Source organism: Arachis hypogaea, chromosome 19 (assembly GCF_003086295.3).
Source record: "Arachis hypogaea cultivar Tifrunner chromosome 19, arahy.Tifrunner.gnm2.J5K5, whole genome shotgun sequence".
Lineage (NCBI taxonomy): Eukaryota > Viridiplantae > Streptophyta > Magnoliopsida > Fabales > Fabaceae > Arachis > Arachis hypogaea.
The window spans coordinates 54,109,152-54,129,708 of record NC_092054.1 but is presented as its reverse complement, the minus strand read 5'-3'; the positions used below and the strand labels follow the sequence as shown (position 1 = coordinate 54,129,708).

Genomic DNA, 20,557 nt, shown 5'->3' with positions numbered 1-20,557 from the left:
AGTATTAAACTACTACCATATTGCTAAATAATTCTTCATCATATTTCATAATCCCATCAACCTAGCAAGCTTGGATATATATGCATCAAGCTTGGAAAAAAATAATATAAGAGAATTATTTGATATGGTGAGATATGAAAGATAATCCCTAAGCTCCTCTCATTGCTACATTCCAAGCCTATAAGCTTGTAAATAATCCCTTGAAATAAAACTGATAACGATTAAACTGCTATCAAAGAAGGGCCAGCTGAACTTCCAGAGACTTGCTAGGACCAGCAGGAGACATCAAGGAGATGCACCCGGGGCATCTAGGACTGTTGGGGACTTTGCCGAGCCTAGCTGGACTACCAGGAAACTTTCTTGCCGAGGTTTAGTAGCGAACCTGGGAAGGTGACTTGGGCTCAGTAGTCATTGGTCTTTTCCAAAGAGCCTATTTACAAGAAATAACAGCAAGACAGTGAACACAAATAAAAAAACAAGCAAAAACATATAGAAACAGAGGAAAAGAAATAATTAAAAGTAACAAAAAAAACAAAGAAAAATTCAAAAGGAATAATATCTGAACCATAGAAAATAAGTGAGATCGATAAAGACAAGGAGATATAACACAAAAAAGAGCAAGAAGAGTGAGCACTGAGGTAGTAGAGCGGAGAGCGGATGGCAGTAGAAACAGCTGAGATAAAGTGCAGCAGTGCCAGGGGCAAAAAGTGAAATGCAAAAATGCAAAAAGGAAAAATGGTCCGATGAGAAAAAAAAAAACACGATGTTCCAAAAAGAGGTCAGCGAGGCAAACACTGCAGTGTGATCAGTGGTTCCAAAAATGATGACCGACATGCATGGCGAGTGAAGCAGGGAGGCAACTGGAGTTGGGGGGAGAAAAGCACATGGATGGCGGAAGCTTGGACGGCAACAATGTTGGCTGCTGAGCAGCACTGGAGAAAATGAGTCTAATAGTGTGGTCATTGTTCGGATTGGACAACAGTGGACGGCAGTGGCAGTGACGAAACAGCTCTGAAGGAAGGTGTTTTTGGGCTGCTGGAAAAAGAACACAGCAGAGGATGTTCTAGCAACCAGAAAGAGACACGGTTGGCTAGAATTTTACAATAAAGAACATCCTTTAAATTAAAAAGGAGCAGATTGTGCTGATGATGATGGCAGAAACAACTCAAATAATTGTTTCTAGGTTTGAAAAAAATGGGAAACTGAAGTGATACCGGTTTCAACCAAGAACACCTCTCAACAGAGTGCTACAGCAAAAGAATTTCAGAGAGCTCAAGGAGGATATCATGGTGTTCAAATACATGATTTTATATGAAAGTAATAGAGTAAATAGTAAGCAAATGAGAGGAAGAATATATGACTCATATGTGATGTGTGTAGATTGTATGCTGATTTTTTGTTATATAAGAGAAGACTAACATATATAAAGAGGAGAGTAATAAATGTAGAGTACCTAGGCAACTACTACAAATAAATGCACTTTCTAAACAACTGACATTATCTAACATTAATATCTCGCATCATATTTCGACAATTACAAAGTACAATTGGATGCAATTTGGAAAAAAAAAAAAAAAAAGTGATTTCAAGACAATACCACACCAGGTAAATTTTCCTAGAATTGGTCTTTATCAGAAAAGCAACTTTTACTTGCTTCTAAAAATAAGCCAATATTTTCTCACTTCTAAATCTTCTCGAAACAATCTACAAAAATTTAAGAAGTAATTTTTATCTAAAAATGCACTTTTTAAACAAAATAACTACAACCATACATACTCATGATCACATAAATACAAAGTTGAATGCTTTAGAGATGAAGTACTATTCAAAGTTAGCTGAGGCCACAAAAATCAGGACAAGGTAATATGAATTGTTGATTTAGTATACCTATGATGTATGAGCATGTGAACTGCTTTTCCTCCTCGAGTTCCAAGTTCTTTCCCTCGTGATTCATCTTTAGACGAAGTTGCAGCCTACTTCCAGATAAGAAAAACTTTTAAGGATATCAGCTCATGCTGAATTAATCTCTTAAATCAACAAACAAAAGGTTCAGCTTACCATGTGAGAAGCACGATCTAATGTAGGAAATACATAATTCCAAAGGCATTCTTCCCACATGCTTTCGGAGAGCTTTTGGCCATGAGTTCCTAATGTTTGGAAAAGTGTCCTGACAGCAGAGTTCCTCACCTACAAAAAGAAATACATAAAAGTTTTGACATCCAGAGGTCACAATAGAGCTAACTCACTCACAAAATCTCATCCAATTAGCAAAATATAAGTGTATTATAATGCAATAGGCTAAGTGTTGAAACAGGTTGTCAATATTATTGCCTAACTTGAAACCGAAAGCTAACTCTAGGGAGAGGGATGTCTAAGTGTTTATAAAGGTTATATTAGATATAGTTACAGAAATGGACCACATCAGTGCATTCAGACTAGAAACCAGTTAACAACCACGTATCCACTATCCAGTCGGGTTCTCTAGTTGATCAGATAAGTATTTGAACCCGTCATATCTTGGCAAACTCGGGAAAAACTAGTCGCCGCAAGTCAAAACAGATATTGAATGGGTCTCATGAACTGCACATAGAGTGCAGCAACATCTGAACCGCACACATTGCATGTTGCCTCTTGAACCATGTCCACATGGGTGTTCTGAAATTTTTTAAGTTCACTATTTAACACTATGCATAATAGCTGCTCCACTACCACTTGGGCCACTGTGTTTATACAACTAATTATATTATGAATTTTGGTAGATTCCACACTAAACAAAGGAGTGAGTTAGCATCTCCACTGTCCTATGAATAAACAAAATACCCTTCTTTATTTGTTAAATGATTTACTTTTAGAGGCATTCTGTATGGGACTTACAACTTCCTCCAACATAAAAAATGGGAGGATGTTAGCAAAATCCATTATATGTTTATTGAATTTAATTGTATTTTCATGTATTTGATTAGATCCAGCTCCACAAGTAACCCACCAGCTAATCTAGCTGATTAAGTGCCTGGCCGAGTTTATGGCCAGGTCGAGTTTAATAACCATGATATTAGGAATGTGAAGTTGCAATGTGCACGACAGATAATTTGTGGATTGTTAAATACTATGTTAAGATTTTGGATCTAACTTCACCCCCCCCCCCCTTTTTTTTTCCCCCTCAAAACAAATAACAACAACAACAACAACAACAATAATAATAAGATGATGATGAAATTTCCTGCCAGTTTACAAGGCTATTTAAATCATATCCTTAAGCAAGTAGAACAAAAATATTGATGAAAAGTAACTGAGTACAGCTACAACATATACCCAAAAGAAGGCCACAAAATGATAATACCATGGTATAATACGAGGATCTTATTTCTTGCACTATAATTATAAAAGGTAGATTGCAGCATTTTAATCGCTTAAACAGGAATGCTACTTATTCAGACACGGATGCTTCTTTCAAGTCCCAACAAATAATAATTGTTGATCTAGGATACACTAGCATCTTGAATGCCTAAATTTAAAGATAAATTTATCTAGATATTCTAGTTTACTTATCCTAAGAGATTCAACCATGACATAAGGCATGTTGATGTCTCTAAAAGGATCTAACCTACACCTAGTAATTTAGGCGTTTTAGAGAATAGTTAGACAACTCTGCCTATGTTACATAGCCAGTTCCAAGTCCAGATAAAGGAGGAGGGTTGTGTTCGGCCGTCGACAGCCAATGTAATTTTATCGAATCTTTCATGACATGGACCAAACGCGATATTGCGCTAAGGTTAGGTCATTGCCTAGAAGCAACACGCTGTATTGCTCGGGTAAATTGTCAAATGAGTAACAGTCAATGCATTGGTGCTCAGGTGTAGTGCAAGATGAGCAAGGATTCCCACATTTTAGCAAACGAACAAGGGTAAATAAGCTAGTTCACAAAGGTAAAAGAAGAGGTAAAGGTAAAGAAAAAGGCAATAAAAAGGTTGCAATTTCGGACATGGAATGTAGGCACAATTACAAGAAATATATGGAAGGGTCTTTGGGTACAAAGGAAGGGAAAGAGGTATATATAAGATAGAAAATAATCAAGAAGGATGAGAGATTTGGATAAGTTAAGTGCATTAAGGACAAGAATGGTGAGGTGTTGGCCCTATTATGAGAGAATTAACGAAAGGTGGAACAGCTATTTTCACAAGTTATTTAATGAGGGATGAGAGACTCTTTTGTGCTCTGGTTGGTCACACGAGGGAAGAAGACTAAAACTTCAATTACTATTAAAAAGAATTCAAGATTTTGAAGTAAAAGATGAAGAATGGTACAGCAATAGGCCCAACCAATATTTAGATTGAAGTCTGGAAATGGTAAGGAGTGTAAAGTGTTGGTTGGTTAACCAAACTTTTGATTGAGATTTTAAAATCTAAGATGTCATGCGAGTAGAAAGAACATCTTGATTCCTATCAAGAAAAATAAAAGGAATATACAAAATTGTGGAAATTACAGAGGAATCAAGCTCGTGAGTCATACCATGAAGTTCTAAGAGAGGGTAATAGAAATGAGGTTGAGACACGTCTCGGAGAACCAGTTTGGTTTTCTACCAAGTAGATCTACCACCAAGGCTATATACTTGTTAAGGGGAAAGATGGAAAGGTAGTGGAGTGACAAGAAGGACTTACACATGGTGTTTATTGGCTTGGAAATAGTATACAATAGGGTACCAAAATAAGAGTTATGGAAGGATTTGGAAAAGAACGGAGAAGGGATGCATATATTCATGCCATAAAGAATGAGGTTTCAAGTAGTCTGAAGACTCAAAGTGGTGTAATAGAGGAATCTTTTAGTCATTAGCGTAGGACTATACCAAAGGTCATCTTTAACACCATATCTTTTCACATTCCTTTGGGAAGTACTTAGCAAGCATATCAAAGAACATGTATTATGGTACATGTTTTTGCTGATAACATTATCTTTATGGAGAATCAATGGAATATTTAAATCAGAAGGTAGATTTGTGGAGAGAAGCTTTAGAGGTGTATGGTTTGCGCATAAGCCGTAATAAGATGAAATATACACACTGAGGTAAAAACATTAACACAGGTAAAATTGGAAAACGCATCCTACCACAAGTAAAGAGATTAAGTATCTTGGGTGTATTATACAAAATAATGGAAAAATTGAGGAGGATGTAAAACATAGGATTCAAACAGGCTGGTTACGGTAGCAGAGTATGTCTGGTTTTATATATGACAAAAACGTACTTTTAAAACTTAAGGAAAAACTTATCGCACATTATAAGGAATGGAGAGTTAGGCAACAAAAGTTGAGAATGAACATAAGTTTTGTGTGATAGAGATGAGGATGCTTAGATGGATGGCAGCCAAACACGCATAGACAAAATAAGGAAGGAGGATATAAGAGAGAAAGTTGGATAGAGCCATAATTGAAAAGATGGTAAAATCTCGACTCAGGTGGTTTGGACATGTGGAGAGAAGATCGACAGAGCATCTGGCTCAAACCCAAGATCATACACAAGGTGGTCAAAAGAAATCTATGTAAACATGATACATGATAGGACACAATAACGTCATTTGATCTATGTAATCGTCCCACCTAGTGTGATAACACTTTATTGTAGTAGTTGAAGAGAGTAGTTAGACACTGTTGGAACTACCAACTGTAGAGAGAGTATTCCTCTCCTGAACTAACAGACATAACAAATTTGTTGACTAACTGAAAAACTAACTAACCACTAGTATTTATAGGCAGCAACTAGGACCAGCACTACTGCTCTAAAACTTGCTAAACTAGCTTAAAAAGAACAACAGCCATCCAGCAGCAATTAGGGATTAAGCAGTGAAAATATAGCCAGTCAACTCCTTATCCTCCTTTACGGGAATAGCATGATCATGCGATCAATACGGCAGTAAACCTGGTAGTGGTTGAAAGACTACCTCACAAGCGTCCAACACCGTGTGCACACTTGTGAGCATATCCGAGTGTAAACTTAACCCACCATCGCACAACACCAGGTCGCCTTTCAAGGTTAAAGCCTCCCCATCCTCGAGTATCTCGATCCAAGAGTCCTTAAAACTTGCCCGAATGACCCCGAGCTTATCTAACAATGCCAGCCCCAAGACAAACTCAGCCACATCGATGGGAAAAAGGTAGAAATCCTCTGTTATGGAAGCTCAATGTGACCCCCTTGCATCTGCCCTGTCCCCCCCAATTTCGCCGGTCAGCCACCCTCACTTGGAACTTAGGCTTAGTGTCCACGAGCAGCCCCAACTCCGCTGCCATTTCTGGTGCTACAAAGTTATCCGAAGCGCCACAATCGACCAGCATTCTCAACAACATTCCCTTCACCTCGGCCCACGCCTTGAACGACCTATGGTGGCTATCGGAGCACGAAAGTTTGAGCTCCAACTGCTCCATTGCTTCTGGAACAGCTTTGTGCTCCAACCAATTCCCTTCCTTAGCCTCAGGTTCCACAATCAGCAGCTTGAATTCCTTGTTCTTGCACACATTCTCTGCTGAGTACGGTTCATCACAGAAAAAACATTCAACCCGCACACATTTAGCTTTGTACTCTTCATTGCTAAGGTGCCACACTCCCCTCCATTTCGCTGGCTCCACCAGTGACTCTGCACCCTTACTTGCTGGACCTGTTGCTGCTTCTGCGAGTGCCGGCTTGTTAGTTATGAAGCTCTGAGTCATAGGCTTGCCCACAGTTCCATGTTACGGTTCTCCACTTTCTGCGCCAACTCCATCAATTCATCCACGGTCTGGAACGAGAACAGCCTGCATTCCTCACTCCCGTCAGGCTTCAATCCATTCAAGAACAAGTCAATCAATAATTCTGGAGCCAGACCTCGCAGAGGATGCACGTGCATCACAAACTGATCAACATAGTCCTGCATGATGCCTGTTTGTCACAGCCTCAACAGCGATTGATAGGGACTCTGCAACCACTCAGGTTGGAAGTGACGCAGTAGCACCATGCGGAAGGGCTGCCACTGCAGCATCGGTGCGGTTGCTTCCCATCACCAGAACCACGTGAACGTGCGGCCTTCCATGGCAAACGTCACCACCGTGAGCCGCTCCTCCTCCGGCACCGCTCTTAGTAAAAAAACTGCTCCATACGCTCGATCCAAATCATCGCGTCCTCACCGCGAAAAATCGGGAGTTCAAGTTTCCTCCACTGCTCCAGCATGCTTCTACTCCCCTACAAGCCACCAGCGACCTGGTGCAACACCGGAGAACTCTGCTCATGACAGACCAGAGCGCTCTGCTCCATGGAATCAACTCGCGCATCGATCCGCTGCAAAATCTCCTGCAACACGTGGCACAGATCCTCAAAGCGATGAAATCGCAATTCCATCACATCCAATCTCCCTTCCATTTTCCGCGATGGTGGTTGTACCATTCACCACAAGCTTCCAGGATCCATGGACTTCTGATACCAGTTGATAGGATCAGGGATCTAGTAGAATTAGGGGATTTTATTGATGAACTATGGATTGCAAATCACAATCCCTAATTGGTATACACTGGTGGAACTACCAACTGTGGAGAGTGTTTTCCTCTCCTGAACTAACAGACTTAACAGATTTTTTTACGAACTTAAAAACTAACTAACCACTAGTATTTATAGGCAGTAGCTAGGACTAGCACTACTGCTCTAAAACTTGCTAAACTAGCTTAAAAATAACAACAAACAGCCACCCAGCAGCAATTAGGAATTAAGCAGTGAAAATCAGCCAGTCAAGTCCTTGTCTTTCCTCTTGTAAACTAAGATCAGAACATTATAACAGGATAATCCTCTTCACATATAATGGATGTTACAAGAATTTTTCCGTTCAGAAAAAAGACAAAAAAAGCGAGAATGGAGTAATTAAATAAAATATTAAAATACCTCTGGTCTCTCATCAGCCCCAAGGTTTTGAAGTAACGAGAAAACAGAGAAAAGAAGCCTCTCACAATCAATATCATCTATATATGAAGCGTGTTCTCTCACATTATAAGAAATACTATGAGTTTCACCCTCCATCTTTTCACTGTCTACCTGCTTAACTATGGAACCAACACCTGAAAGGTTACAAATATTATGAGAAACTACCATAATTTCAGAATAACAGAAGTTTCATCTAGACAACAGATATGGACCTGTTTCATTTTCTTCTAAAGGTCCATTGACAAGGCCCTTTGCAATGAAATCAGTCATAGTCCACAGAAGGCCAACGGCAGTCAAGCTTATATTCAATTCTGTCTTCTGAGCACTGTATGCTCCAGTCACATCAATACACCTGTTAGCCATGAAATAATGCACATAAGGCAATCAGGGAAGAGAAAACAATTAAAAAATGATATACAAATTTACTTGCATGAATGTAGCATGCAGGTGAGCAACATGGAAAGTAGAATCTCAAATAAGCCACTATTTGGCCTCCCAAAATATTCAGATTTTGACAAAAATTACCCCCAAAAGAAAAAAAGAACTTCATGATCTCCTCAAACTTAAATGCACCAAATATAAGGAAACATACTCTAAAAAAGACATTAGAGATCGGATTCTGACGCAATTCTTGCAAGCATACTTAGAAAAATGAAGTATTTCCATCCTTCAAATTTGCTGAATTTACTACAAATGTGTTATTTTATGACGATTTTCTTTTTCCTATGTGGATGGCCGAAAATTAAAAGAAAATGGAAAAGGATCTAGAGATCAAATTTTGCCTCTTCTTTTCCAATACACTTTTTAAATAATTATCCAACTTTCCTACAAAAAATTGGATCAAATGCACAATTGTTTGCAACTTATGAAAAAAATAAAAATAAAAAAGAAATGGTGCACTTTGTCAAATAGAGTTAATCATTAGGGAGCCAGTGTCATTTATTTCTTTCGGTGGTCATTTTGTCGGAAATTGTATCGTTTTGGGGCCAAAATCGTGGTTTATTCTAGAAACTCACACTTGAAGGCATTCTGCAGGTAAGGTGGAGAGTCCATCATTCATTATCACCCGTAGATTCTACACCCAAAAGAAAAAAGGAAAAGAAAAAAAGAGAAGAAAATTAATAATTTTTTAATAATAATGTTGCAGAGATAATAACAAAAACTAAATGGGGCATCTACCTGCCCCCATGGATACTCAATGAACACTTTTTAAGTGTAATTTATGTATGGTTTATTGGTTTTCAAAAAAGTGAGTAAACAGAACATATCTACAAAAATTAGATATGTCCACCATATAAATCATTCTTGTCTTTACTGACCTGGAAACCAAGAGTAACAAGGTCTTTCTCTGAAGCATCAGCTACATACCTTAATAACAACAAAAAACAACAGATATTAACTATAGGATTACCCAAAGATAGATTCATAGAGCAAATGGAAAGATGGCAAACCTCAACATTTCTAGTATATTAGACCAGCTGTAATGAAGTTTTTCTCCATGTCTCTGTAAGAATTTTATGGATATCATGTAAAGACACTAAGAATAATGGAATAAATGAGACAATTTAACTTTGAAAATCTAAAGCATTACCTCTAAGACATGCAAAAGAATTTTCAAAGACCCAACACGAACATCTACGCTTTGAGTAGAAAAATAAAGAACCTTTAGAGGAGATATGACTGAAATTTCCAGAGACCTCAACTTATCAAGAGTGACTTCCATCTGAAATCAAGAGAGACTTCAAACTTATCATGAGATCCTGACTTAAATAAAATCTCAGGTAGCCAGATATAAAACTTTTAGAAAGCCTCACTTTCTCAGGATTTTCAAGAGATTTGGATTGTTTGTAGTCATGGAATTGGTCAGAACCTAACACAGCAGATATTGATTGATCAAGTGCATCAAGTGCCATATTTTTCAAATGTGGATTAGGATTATCAGCAAGCTGGAAAAACACACAAAAAAAAAAAAAAAGAAAAAAAATCTACAGAGGTAAGAATGAATTAATATTAACATACAAACTAAATCCAAACACAAAAGAGAGAGAGGAGGGGGGGGGGGGGTTGAGGAGATAAATAACCTCAAGAAAGTGACTAATAACTTGATCCCAAAACGGTTCCACTCCTGCAGTGAGAACAGCAAACAATCCAATAAAGTGAACAAAGGTCTATATATCACAAGTATCTTTGCTTGAAGAATAAAGGGCATGGAATCAACACTTAATGACATTATATAAAAGATAATTTAGAATAAATGGTTACTGAAGTTACATACTGTGAGCATTATTCACAATGATGGATATTATTCTCTCCACTGAAAAGCTTATGCTTCCAATTTTTTGACTTGCAGTTGGTCCCAAAACACTTGAAGCAGACATGCATTGATGTGAAAGTTGACATAAAGCAGAGAGGAGGGACTTCACAGCAGAAATATGCATCAAAGCAGAACTCTCAAAAAGCTTCAGAAAAGAAGTCAAAATATGAAGATATTGAGTAAGACAAAAAGACCCAAGTATTCAAAAACGAAAAAATGGAGGAAGAAACAAAGTTAATTCTGTTAGCAAGACAATCAAGTTTTCATTCTCAAAGTTGAAAGTTAAAAAGCATTTCTATGAAAAAGGACATGGTTATGACAAGGAAAACATTTTTGCAGGACTTTTAAGATGACAACCCTACAAGCACTCCAAGAAGAGGAAGAATATTATTAAACAACTTCAGGGTCGTTCACAGTCATCCTAAGTTGAGCTTAGTTAGACTGTATAGATAGTTTACTGTTCCATAATAATCTATACTTGGTTGCCCGCTAAGCGAGTGTTTTTTACTTGCCAACTATACAAGCCGCAGCCTACTTGTTACTAATGATACAAAATCATTTCCCTAGCCTTCTCCCTCTAGTTTCAGTTTTTCTCACTCTCGTCTGACTAGACCCTGTAAGGTTTAGTGGGTCGCAATTTCTTTTCCATGCCCAACAACTTATAGAGTAAGCTGAGAAGAGGTTCTAAAAGAGTCTAGAGAAGTCTAGAAAGATCAGAATCTGTTAGAGCTGTAAGTGTGCATAATTAACTTAAGTGTAAAGTGCAAGCATAACCCTCCTTGTCCTAGCTCTATATATAAAGCTATAAGTTTGAGCATTAATATACGCATAATAATACAACACTCACTCTCATTCTCTCTCAACCTCTCTTCTCTTCTCATTCTCTTTCCTTCATCAAACTCTATCACCAACCAACAAAAATTAAAGCTGGTTCGCTCACCTGAGAATTCAAGGAAGAGAGTATATTGAAGTCACTGTATTGGGCAGACAGCTCTCTTGTAAACTTTTGGACAGGAGTAGAAACCTCCTGCAGATTTAACAGTCATGAATTTCTAGAGAGTTTTGAACACACACCCCTGGACACACACACCCGGGAAAAAAACAAAAGAAAGAAAAACAAGTAAAAAAACAAAAAGGAACCAACAACTTAGGAAAACCTTTTTTCTTCCTTTTATTTTATTATCCTCTATATTATCCTCTATATTGCATCGAAAAGAAAGAGTTACAAATAGTGAATAAGTTAAAGCATAAAACAAACATGAAAAAGAGAGAAAATAAATGGTAAAAAGCTTTCCAGTCCCTCAACAATACTTGTTGGAGTCAGAGAAACCCCATAGAAAAAGCCACAAGCTTTGCACCAAATTCACATCACATCCCACTTAAGTGAAGTATGATAAAGACACCTCTTTGAAAATCCAAGAGTTCTTCTGCATAGTTTGCAATTTTGCATATTGCAAACTGAAAAAAAAAACATAGCCTCTAAAGTGTACAATATGCAAGGATAAGAAAAGTTCATTTGCAGACGCAAAAATAAGAAACAGAATAGCCAATCAACCAACAAAAACCAATAAAGCCATGCAGTTCATGTGTGTAGACAAAACATTATGATCAAGTGGTATTGAGATGCCAAAATGATGGTATTGTCATTCAATGATTTATTGCACATGATATTGATCAGTAAATAAAATTACCTGGGCAGTGGCATGTGGGGAATTAATCGCTCGATCTAAAGCCGCTAGAGTTTCCAACACCTGTAATTATTCATAATGACAACTCATCAGAGAAAGAAATTCCAACCTACTAACAGATGACAAGAGATAGTATAAGAACCTACCAAAACCCATGATGGGCCCAAAACATTATGCAGTCGGTGAGCAATGTTGAAGAGAGTTCTCAAAGCCTAGTTCACAAGATCAATCCCAGTGAAATTGAGAGCCATAGGTACGTTTAAACTTTAAAATGTACAAATTGCCAAACAAAGAACTAGGATGACCACCTGTACATTCTTGGGAGTAAGCACTATGCTTTCCCTCTGTTCAACTGATAGTTCGGACCGTTTTGATGCCGGAGACGGCAAAGCACTGCTAAATATCAAACTTTAGCCGGAATCATAATAATCAAGAAGAAAGAAATATATCAACAGTTTGAACACCAGACCTCTTTCTTTCTGTTTCTGCTGGAAAATTGATAGTAAATTTGCAAAGGGATGCAAGAAATGAGTTTAAGGGCTCTACAGCTCGGAGAATCCCACAAGCCTGTAGAATCATGTCAACCATCATCTCTTTTTTACTAAGTATATATATATATATATTGACTTGACTTCACATATCACTCAAATAAATTACCAGAACTAAGATAATGGCCAAAGCTGAGTTACCTGAGTAAATGCCTGATATCCCTTTAATATTTCCAATACAATAGCCTCTCCTTGTGACCTTCATAATAACCACAAGTGATATGATATGGGATATCTCAAAAGGCTAGATTTAACCAATAGTATCTTTTCTTTATCCAAGAAAAATATTATTAAGATGCAGAAATATGACATAAGGTTGTCCTCACAATGAAGTCTATCTTGGTGATTGGTGTCTTAGCACTAACGTAACATTTTTTCCCCTACAATTTAGCTTGCAAGATCAATACAATAATTTTGACTACTAACAGGTTGGAATCCAACAAAGTTTCATTCTGTAATAGGTTCTATTATTTAATGATGTAGGATATACAGCTTCAATTGTTATCTATACAAAATGCATGTTTGAAAACAAACCTTGATAGAATAAGGGATAATGCATCAAGTATTGTCAACCACAGTGAGTCAACCATTGAAATGCAGAGAACTGCAGTTTTACCAGTCCACTTTGCTGGTGGGTCACTGTCACATCTAGGGGACTCAAGCTGTTTACACATAGAGAAAGCAAGTTGTTAATCAACATAACATAAATGAAGTAGAAAATGGAAAAGAAAAATCAGCAGAGAGATATTACCTCCCCAACATCCATGGCTTCATCAGTTAACGTTGCAACAGTGAAGACGACCCCTAGTAGGCCTTCTACTGCTAAAGTTATGGCATGTGCTTCACTGGCAACTAAGACTGCAGCATTGGAAGCATCATTATCGAGACTCCATTCAATCCCTACAGAAAGAACATCTAGAATGTTAAGCATAAAAGAACAACTATGTATTGTAACACATTACTGCAGCTTTAATGATCTTAAACAGGTCCAAGTCATAGGACATAATAGTAGAATATAACAAACAACCAATATCGTCAAACAAATCATCCCATACATGTTATTTATTCTACAGTGTTTCCCTGGCAAATTCAAATTCCCGATATGAAACAGTAGCCAGTTGGTAGAATATAACATTATTCACATCAATTCAAATTTTAATAAAAATCCAAATAAAATCTAAAATTTAAAGCCATATAATTTTCAAGATTGTTACAGGTATAAAACCAATTTCAGACAGTGGCAAACAGAAAAATCGTTATCTTCCCCAGATAACAGATGAACTTTTATTAATGAGGACTGAATAATTGTACAAGAATGCTGGACAAGACATCCTCAATACTGAAAACAAGAATCAGCAAAAGAAGCAAAGCTTTCCAACCTCTCAGCATATTTGAGGGGAAAACCCTCTCTACATAAATGATATGGTTTGCACGGGCAACACCTAATCCTATCCCACAAGATGTTCTTTGCACCAAGAGAGCATTGGGCTACCAAATGGGTTTATCAAAGCAAAAATGTTCAAAGAATGAATTCGGAAATGAAAGTAAGATTTGCAAGAAAAGATATAGAGGAATAAAGAGGCCAAGATCTTTTAATTGTACAAGCCGTCAAATTGACAGAATCAAGGAGATCCAAAAGGATTACTAAATCTAGAGCGTCTCTATCATTTAGATTGCTAAATTAGGGGAAGTCCCAATAGTAAATGGAGACCACCATGATATATTCTTTTATTTTTTTTCCCTATCACTTTATACGCTTCTCCGCTTATTAAAATAAAAATTCTTCCTTGATCAATTTCTTTTTAATAAAGAAAAAGTAAAAAGAAAAAAAGAGCTCAAAGAATTTTTTTGGCATCAAAGAACCATGTAGCATAGGTATTACGCAAGCACAGAAGAATAGTATTGAATTCCTAAACATGAAAGAAGAATAAGCGCAGCACTACCTCTCAATTAAACTAACTGCTTATATTTACGGGAAAACTACAGCTTAATCCCTGAAATTCTCATGATGTAACAATCTAGTCAATCAAAAAGAATATTAGTCTCTGATTTTACCACGGTTATAACAAGTTAGCAAAATCTCCTTTTGGGATCCCATTGAGAAGGTTTCTAAGCAGTTAGCAATTTATAAAGGGACCTATTTCTCTTTAGGTGGTTGCATCAATCTCATCCAGTCTTGCATCTCAAGTATTCCTGTTTATTTCTTGTTGTTCCATATTCCAGTTGGAGTGGCAAACACCATTGAAAAAATTGTGAGGCACTTCCTTTTATGTGGTCCTAAAAAGAAAGGAGGCTTGGGTCTTGGCAATATTGTGTCTAAGTACATTACTTTGGTGGCAAAATGGCTATGATGTTTTCCATTAGAATCCCAATCTCTTTGAAATCAAGTTATCAGAAGTAAATATGGTATGGACAGGAATGGGTGGGATGCTAATTCTGCTACTCGTGCTAAAACACTAATTTCAAACCCTAGGTGATGGATCTCATTTCAACTTTTGGAAGGACCACTAAATAGGAGGTACCTCCGTAAACCTAGCCTTTCGTTGTCTACATCTATCCACCTTCCATAATTCTCCTGTTAAATCCTGGATCCTCTTTCTCTTTGGACTTCCATTTCTTTCCTAACCTTAATGATAGGGAATCCTCTGAACTTCTTGATTTGCTTAGGTCTCCTTGATGCCATTTCTTTGTGACACCTCTAACCTTGAGAAAAGGATATGCTCTCTTCACTCCTCTGGTAGTTTGTTGTAAATCCTTCTTCTTACTCATTCCTCCAACACAACTTACTAGACAAACCCATTTGCAAGTCCAAAGCTCCCTCTAAAGTCAAATTTTTTATATCGAAAGTTATGCTTAACAAAATTAAGACCCATGACTTGTTGCAGGTTCGAAGGTCACATAAGGGTATCTCCCCCATTGAGTGTGTTATGCGTGGAGCAAATTCATAGTCAAATTTACATTTGTTTTAGCATTGCCTCATGGCTTTTTTTTATGGAACAAATTGTTTAGCAACTTTGCCAAATGTTGGGTGTACCTGCAACCCTGGACCAATTTCTGTTGACTACCTTTGTTCGGTTTGGTAGTAGGAAAGAGGCAAAAGTTTTGTGGCATTAGCGACAAAAAAGTGCCTTTAAAACTTAAAGGTAAATTTTATCGCACCGCTATAAGACCGGCTATGCTGTATGGTACGGAGTGTTGGGCGGCTAAAAGGGAGCACGAACATAAGCTGAGTGTGGCAGAGATGAAGATGTTGAGATGGATGAATGGTCATACGCGATTGGATAAAATAAGGAATGAAGATATAAAGAAGAGAGTTGGAGTAGCACCCATTGTGGAAAAGATGGTTGAATCGCGTCTCAGGTAGTTTGGACATGTGAGAAGAAGACCTATAGAACATCCAGTCAGGAGGGTGGATGAGATGGAAGATGGACAAAGGGCGAAAGGCAGAGAAAAACCTAAGAAGACCATCCATGAGGTGGTCAAACGAGACCTACATGTAAACGGTCTCTCTGTAGACATGATACATGACAGAGCACAATGGCGTCGTTTGATTCATGTAGCCGACCCCACTTAGTGGGACAAGGCTTTGTTGTTGTTGTTGTTGTTGTACTCTTTGGTTGGAGCATAACGCATTTACCTTCAATGGTAAATCTTTTGGTAAGCAAGTTTTATGGGATAGGATTAAATGCCTAGCATCTATTTGGCGTAAAGCTCATGATTTGTATAGGAGACTTTTCACTGTTGAAATTTATTCATTTTTCATATAATCATTTTTACCTTCCTTCTTTTTATGTAGTCACTTTTGTTTATTATCTTTTGTCTTTTTTAGCATATATTTAAATCCTATAGTGCAGGAATGACACAATTAGATGCAATGCAAATGTGTATAAAATATTTCAATAACTGAAAATAACATCCAATTTTCTAATTTTATTTTTCAACATTATTATAACTAAATTATATTAAAAAAATGTAAATTGTTGAAAGGAAAAATAAGTGATATATAGCTAACAAAGTCAATATATAACTAATGATCAAAACTAGATAAAAAAAAAACTCTAAGAAAAAACTGTAAGAACATCATACGTTCTAATGCTATAGGAAGTTCATCACCTAATACATAATGAGCCAATTGTTTTTCTAAATAAGAACGGAAGAGAAAGAGTGCGAGACATGAAATTATGTAGGAGGAGACAAAGAAATGGTGTGAAGTAGATGTTGATTTATACAGTAAATATGAGTTGAAGTGAGCATTAAACGGGGAGAATGAATTAGGTTTTATTAATCAATTTATACATATTAAAAAGAAATAACAATAATATTAAAAGCATAGAGTAGCCTACATAGAAGTAAAGAACAAGAGGAGCTAAAAGGTGAAGTTAAACGCCACATAGGAATCATAGAAAGTGATATATATATATATATATATATATATATATATATATATATATAACAATTTCACTAAAATGCTTATGTGATATGTTAGAAGCTATCCAAGATGTCAAGAGTTTATCATGTCATTGCCATTACTTGGTTTTTTTATATATTACAAATAGATAAATAGATTTTCTTAAAATGAAATTTGCTCTCCAAAACAGACATGTAATGTTAGAACTTCGACCATTGATGTGAACTAACATTCTTTATAATATAATTTTTTTTAGGAGTAGATAATTCAAAGTGGGAAATTATAAGATTAATACTAGGTTGATTATATAGATGCTATTCTCTGTGATAGTATAAATGTAGTTATATAGATAAATGTCCTTTTCTATGTTGTTGCAAACTAAGTTTATGGTTGACATGACAAACTTATAGAGCAAAAGTTTACGTGTCACTCACTCACTACACACTCCTTTGATCTCTTTTTTGATATATTATAAATTTATAATAGATAATAGATTGTTTAAAATTATGAAAAAATCTGATCTCAATATGAAGCCGTGGCCGGTGGATAAAAAAAGGGACTAAAAGCAATTATTTAACTTTGTACGAAAGAGATAGATATCAAAGTAATTGCACAACCTAAATACGAATATCAATACCTTTGGCTTTGCTACTAAACATCCCTGCAACAGCTGCCAGGCTCTCCTCACTTGATTCTTGAACCTAGAGAATGCATCTAAAGTTTCTTCAATACATACAATTTATAATCAATGCAGAAAAAGGACAGAAAACAACCCTAGCTAACAGTCTTCAGAATAGCATATGTATGATATATAAAAAGGCTGCACGAAAGTATGCATTAGCAACAATGAGAGTAAATTCCCCCTTTTTCTGGGCACCATTGAAAGCAAAACAAAGTGAGTCATTCCTTGGTACCCTGCCATTAAATGCATGACTGAAAAATTGGATGAAAACATTGTCAAAATCATACCTGTACACTTGAAACAACTCTAGCAAGAGCTTTGACCATTCCCTCCACAACATTTGTATTTTTTGGGTGCCTATGACAACAATAGATAGCAGCATTGAATACAAAATAATCAACTTGTTTGTGCGTATGCGTGTGTGTGCACTAAAGAACTAAGTGGATAGATTTGATTTAGGTTGCCTTCTAAAAGGTGCATTTGTTTCACCTTTTGAAAAGGGTGATTTTATAATTTGATTATTTTATATTGTTGAAAATAGGTTGTTCTGAGAAGCTATTCTTTTCAGTTTCTACCGAAGACTGAAATGGATTCTTTTGAGAATCTATTTATTTTAAATAAACTATCCAAATTATGTGAAATGTAATTTTCTTTAGTCAAAACGGTGATTTTGTTGTCAAAAATGGCTAAAAGCCTAAAACAAATGTACCCCAGAAAGGGAACCTTAAATCACCATCTGAATGATAAGAAAGCATAACTCTAGATGAAATGACGACATATTGATAGCGAGAACCTTTTCCCAGACATTAGATGCAGAATAATGTAACATAATAACTGATATTTGGATAAATAAGTACACCCCACCACATTGCATCCAACTACTATCATGATTTCTTTAAGAGATTCTTGTTACATTATTCTAGCTTTCTAGCTCTGCTGATTTTATATTTTTGACAATAACATAGACAAGTGGAGGAGAAGGTCCGCAAAGCATCTAGTTAGAAGGGTGAATCAGATGGAAATATACAAGTGGCAAAAGGTAGACGAAGACCTAAACAAACCATAAACGAGGTAATGAAAAGAAATCAATATGTAAATAGTCTCATTGTAAACATAATATAATATATGATAGGCAGTGTTTGGTTAGTGCCCATGTCCATCAAAAACATGGACACAGTGGCACATTTCCACCGTTTGTTAAGACACGTTTTTTATGAACACAGTGGCACACAAATGCACATAATATACATGTCTTCAGGACGCCTCTTTAAAGCAGAGACATTGAGACACATTCTATAATACACGAATTTTGACACTTTCATCCTTAATTATTTTTCAAATTGCCAATTTTATCCTCAACCTAACCCCTCTTTTCCCACTCTCTCTGCTCCTCCCTCCCTTTGCATTCCTCTACCACTGTCCTCTCCCTCCATCACCGATCATTACACCACCACCGCCACCGATGCCACAATGCCCTCCTCTCTTCGTCCTCCTCTTCATTCCACCCTTCCTCCCTCTGCTCTCTTTTTCATCTATTTCTACTCCTCCTTCGCAACCCTCCCTCCAAGCCGCCATCATTTTCTGCCTCACCTCCATCTTTCTTCAACTTCATCGAGTCACCTCTGTCACATCTCCATCCCACTTCATCGACATCATCTCCCTTGTGCCAACTCCTTCCCTGCCTCTGTCTTTTTTGTATCAGTTTTTTTTAAAAAACCGAAAGTTAATTGTTGAACCTTTTAGTATGTTTTAGTTTTTTTTTTCTTTTTATTTGAATTGTTGAACTGATGATTAAATTGTTGTTGATATTGATTTGGAGTGAGGTTGAAAATGGTGCTGAAAATCAATGGTGGTGATGGTGGTGGTGGTTATAGCTGGTGTAAAATAGACATTTGAATTAGACAATATTTGAATTAGACAATTGTGTCTTGTACATCATCACCAAACATGTTAAAAAAATTTGTGTATGTGTATGCCTATGTCTATTTGTGTATGTGTTCTTGTGTCTAAAGGACACTAACCAAACACAGCAATAGGGCACAATGGCATCATTTGATCCATGTAACCGACCTCATCTAGTGAGATAAAGCTTTGTAGTATTTTTGTTGTTTGACAATAACATGGACAACAAGGGTAAGTACTCATCCCTAAAGATACAAGCATTTGATAACCAAAGAATTGAATAAATGTGCAATGCCACATAGGCTTTACATAGTACAAATCACCAACTATGGTTTACTCCCTTTTACAAACCTCCATCAGTTTCTTAAATATATAAACATGCCGTATTGAGTCAAATCTTCGAAAGACTTCCCCATTCTATGTAAATCTAAATTGTTAAAATATCCATTAGTACTGAGTAGTACTGACAAGCAATGACCTATATTGCCAAGGTGCACACAGAACACTACAATGGGATAGAGTAGTTATAAGGCGTACTGATGAATCAGTACTACCAACCATTATGGACAATATCATAAAACAAACAAAAGTATTAACTTACATATCAAAATTTTGGAAAAGAATTCGCAAGGTCCGTGCCTCGACACAAAATCCCTACAGTCCATCATTTCTAGTTTTAGATTAAAGATTGACAAATCGAATCAATAACCCATATGAAAGGAAAATGAAAAGAATAACAATGAACATATGGATTACCCTCAAAATCTCAAGAACAAGAATTCGATGCCATAGTGGCAAGTCAAGAAAGGTAACCTTCAATAACATACTGAGAAATACCTGCAAATAAAAAATAAATAAATAAATGAATAATATAGCACCATCAGATTCTGTAGAGAATGGGATGCTATCGATATATTAGGAGGTTCAAACTAAGATCACATAAATTACTCATTGTGAGGCATTAAACTCAAGTGAGGATGTAATTTCAGCCCATAGACAAGTGCTCTAGATAGGATGCAATGTCAAAGAGTACTCAAAACCAAATTTTTGCCACTTACAACCAGAAGCTTGTTCTACTTTCA

General features: G+C 36.6%; 1 protein-coding gene across 1 annotated transcript in view; it reads right to left on the bottom strand.

Annotated features, from left to right (window-relative positions):
• Positions 1–20,557, bottom strand: part of LOC112777178 (uncharacterized) — a 43,652-nt gene that overhangs the window by 14,131 nt on the left and 8,964 nt on the right. Inside the window, exons 11-33 of the mRNA XM_025821478.2 lie at positions 20,232–20,312; positions 20,077–20,129; positions 17,861–17,930; positions 17,529–17,592; positions 13,235–13,383; positions 13,018–13,145; positions 12,625–12,682; positions 12,405–12,502; positions 12,244–12,328; positions 12,082–12,147; positions 11,939–11,998; positions 11,188–11,274; positions 10,209–10,392; positions 10,015–10,058; positions 9,748–9,879; positions 9,525–9,656; positions 9,385–9,437; positions 9,253–9,301; positions 8,950–9,008; positions 8,146–8,285; positions 7,895–8,067; positions 2,059–2,187; positions 1,888–1,973 (exon numbers count right to left, since the gene is read on the bottom strand). Coding sequence (XP_025677263.1) covers positions 1,888–1,973; positions 2,059–2,187; positions 7,895–8,067; positions 8,146–8,285; positions 8,950–9,008; positions 9,253–9,301; positions 9,385–9,437; positions 9,525–9,656; positions 9,748–9,879; positions 10,015–10,058; positions 10,209–10,392; positions 11,188–11,274; positions 11,939–11,998; positions 12,082–12,147; positions 12,244–12,328; positions 12,405–12,502; positions 12,625–12,682; positions 13,018–13,145; positions 13,235–13,383; positions 17,529–17,592; positions 17,861–17,930; positions 20,077–20,129; positions 20,232–20,312 — 2,180 coding nt within the window. The remainder of the gene's footprint in view (positions 1–1,887; positions 1,974–2,058; positions 2,188–7,894; positions 8,068–8,145; positions 8,286–8,949; positions 9,009–9,252; positions 9,302–9,384; positions 9,438–9,524; positions 9,657–9,747; positions 9,880–10,014; positions 10,059–10,208; positions 10,393–11,187; positions 11,275–11,938; positions 11,999–12,081; positions 12,148–12,243; positions 12,329–12,404; positions 12,503–12,624; positions 12,683–13,017; positions 13,146–13,234; positions 13,384–17,528; positions 17,593–17,860; positions 17,931–20,076; positions 20,130–20,231; positions 20,313–20,557) is intronic.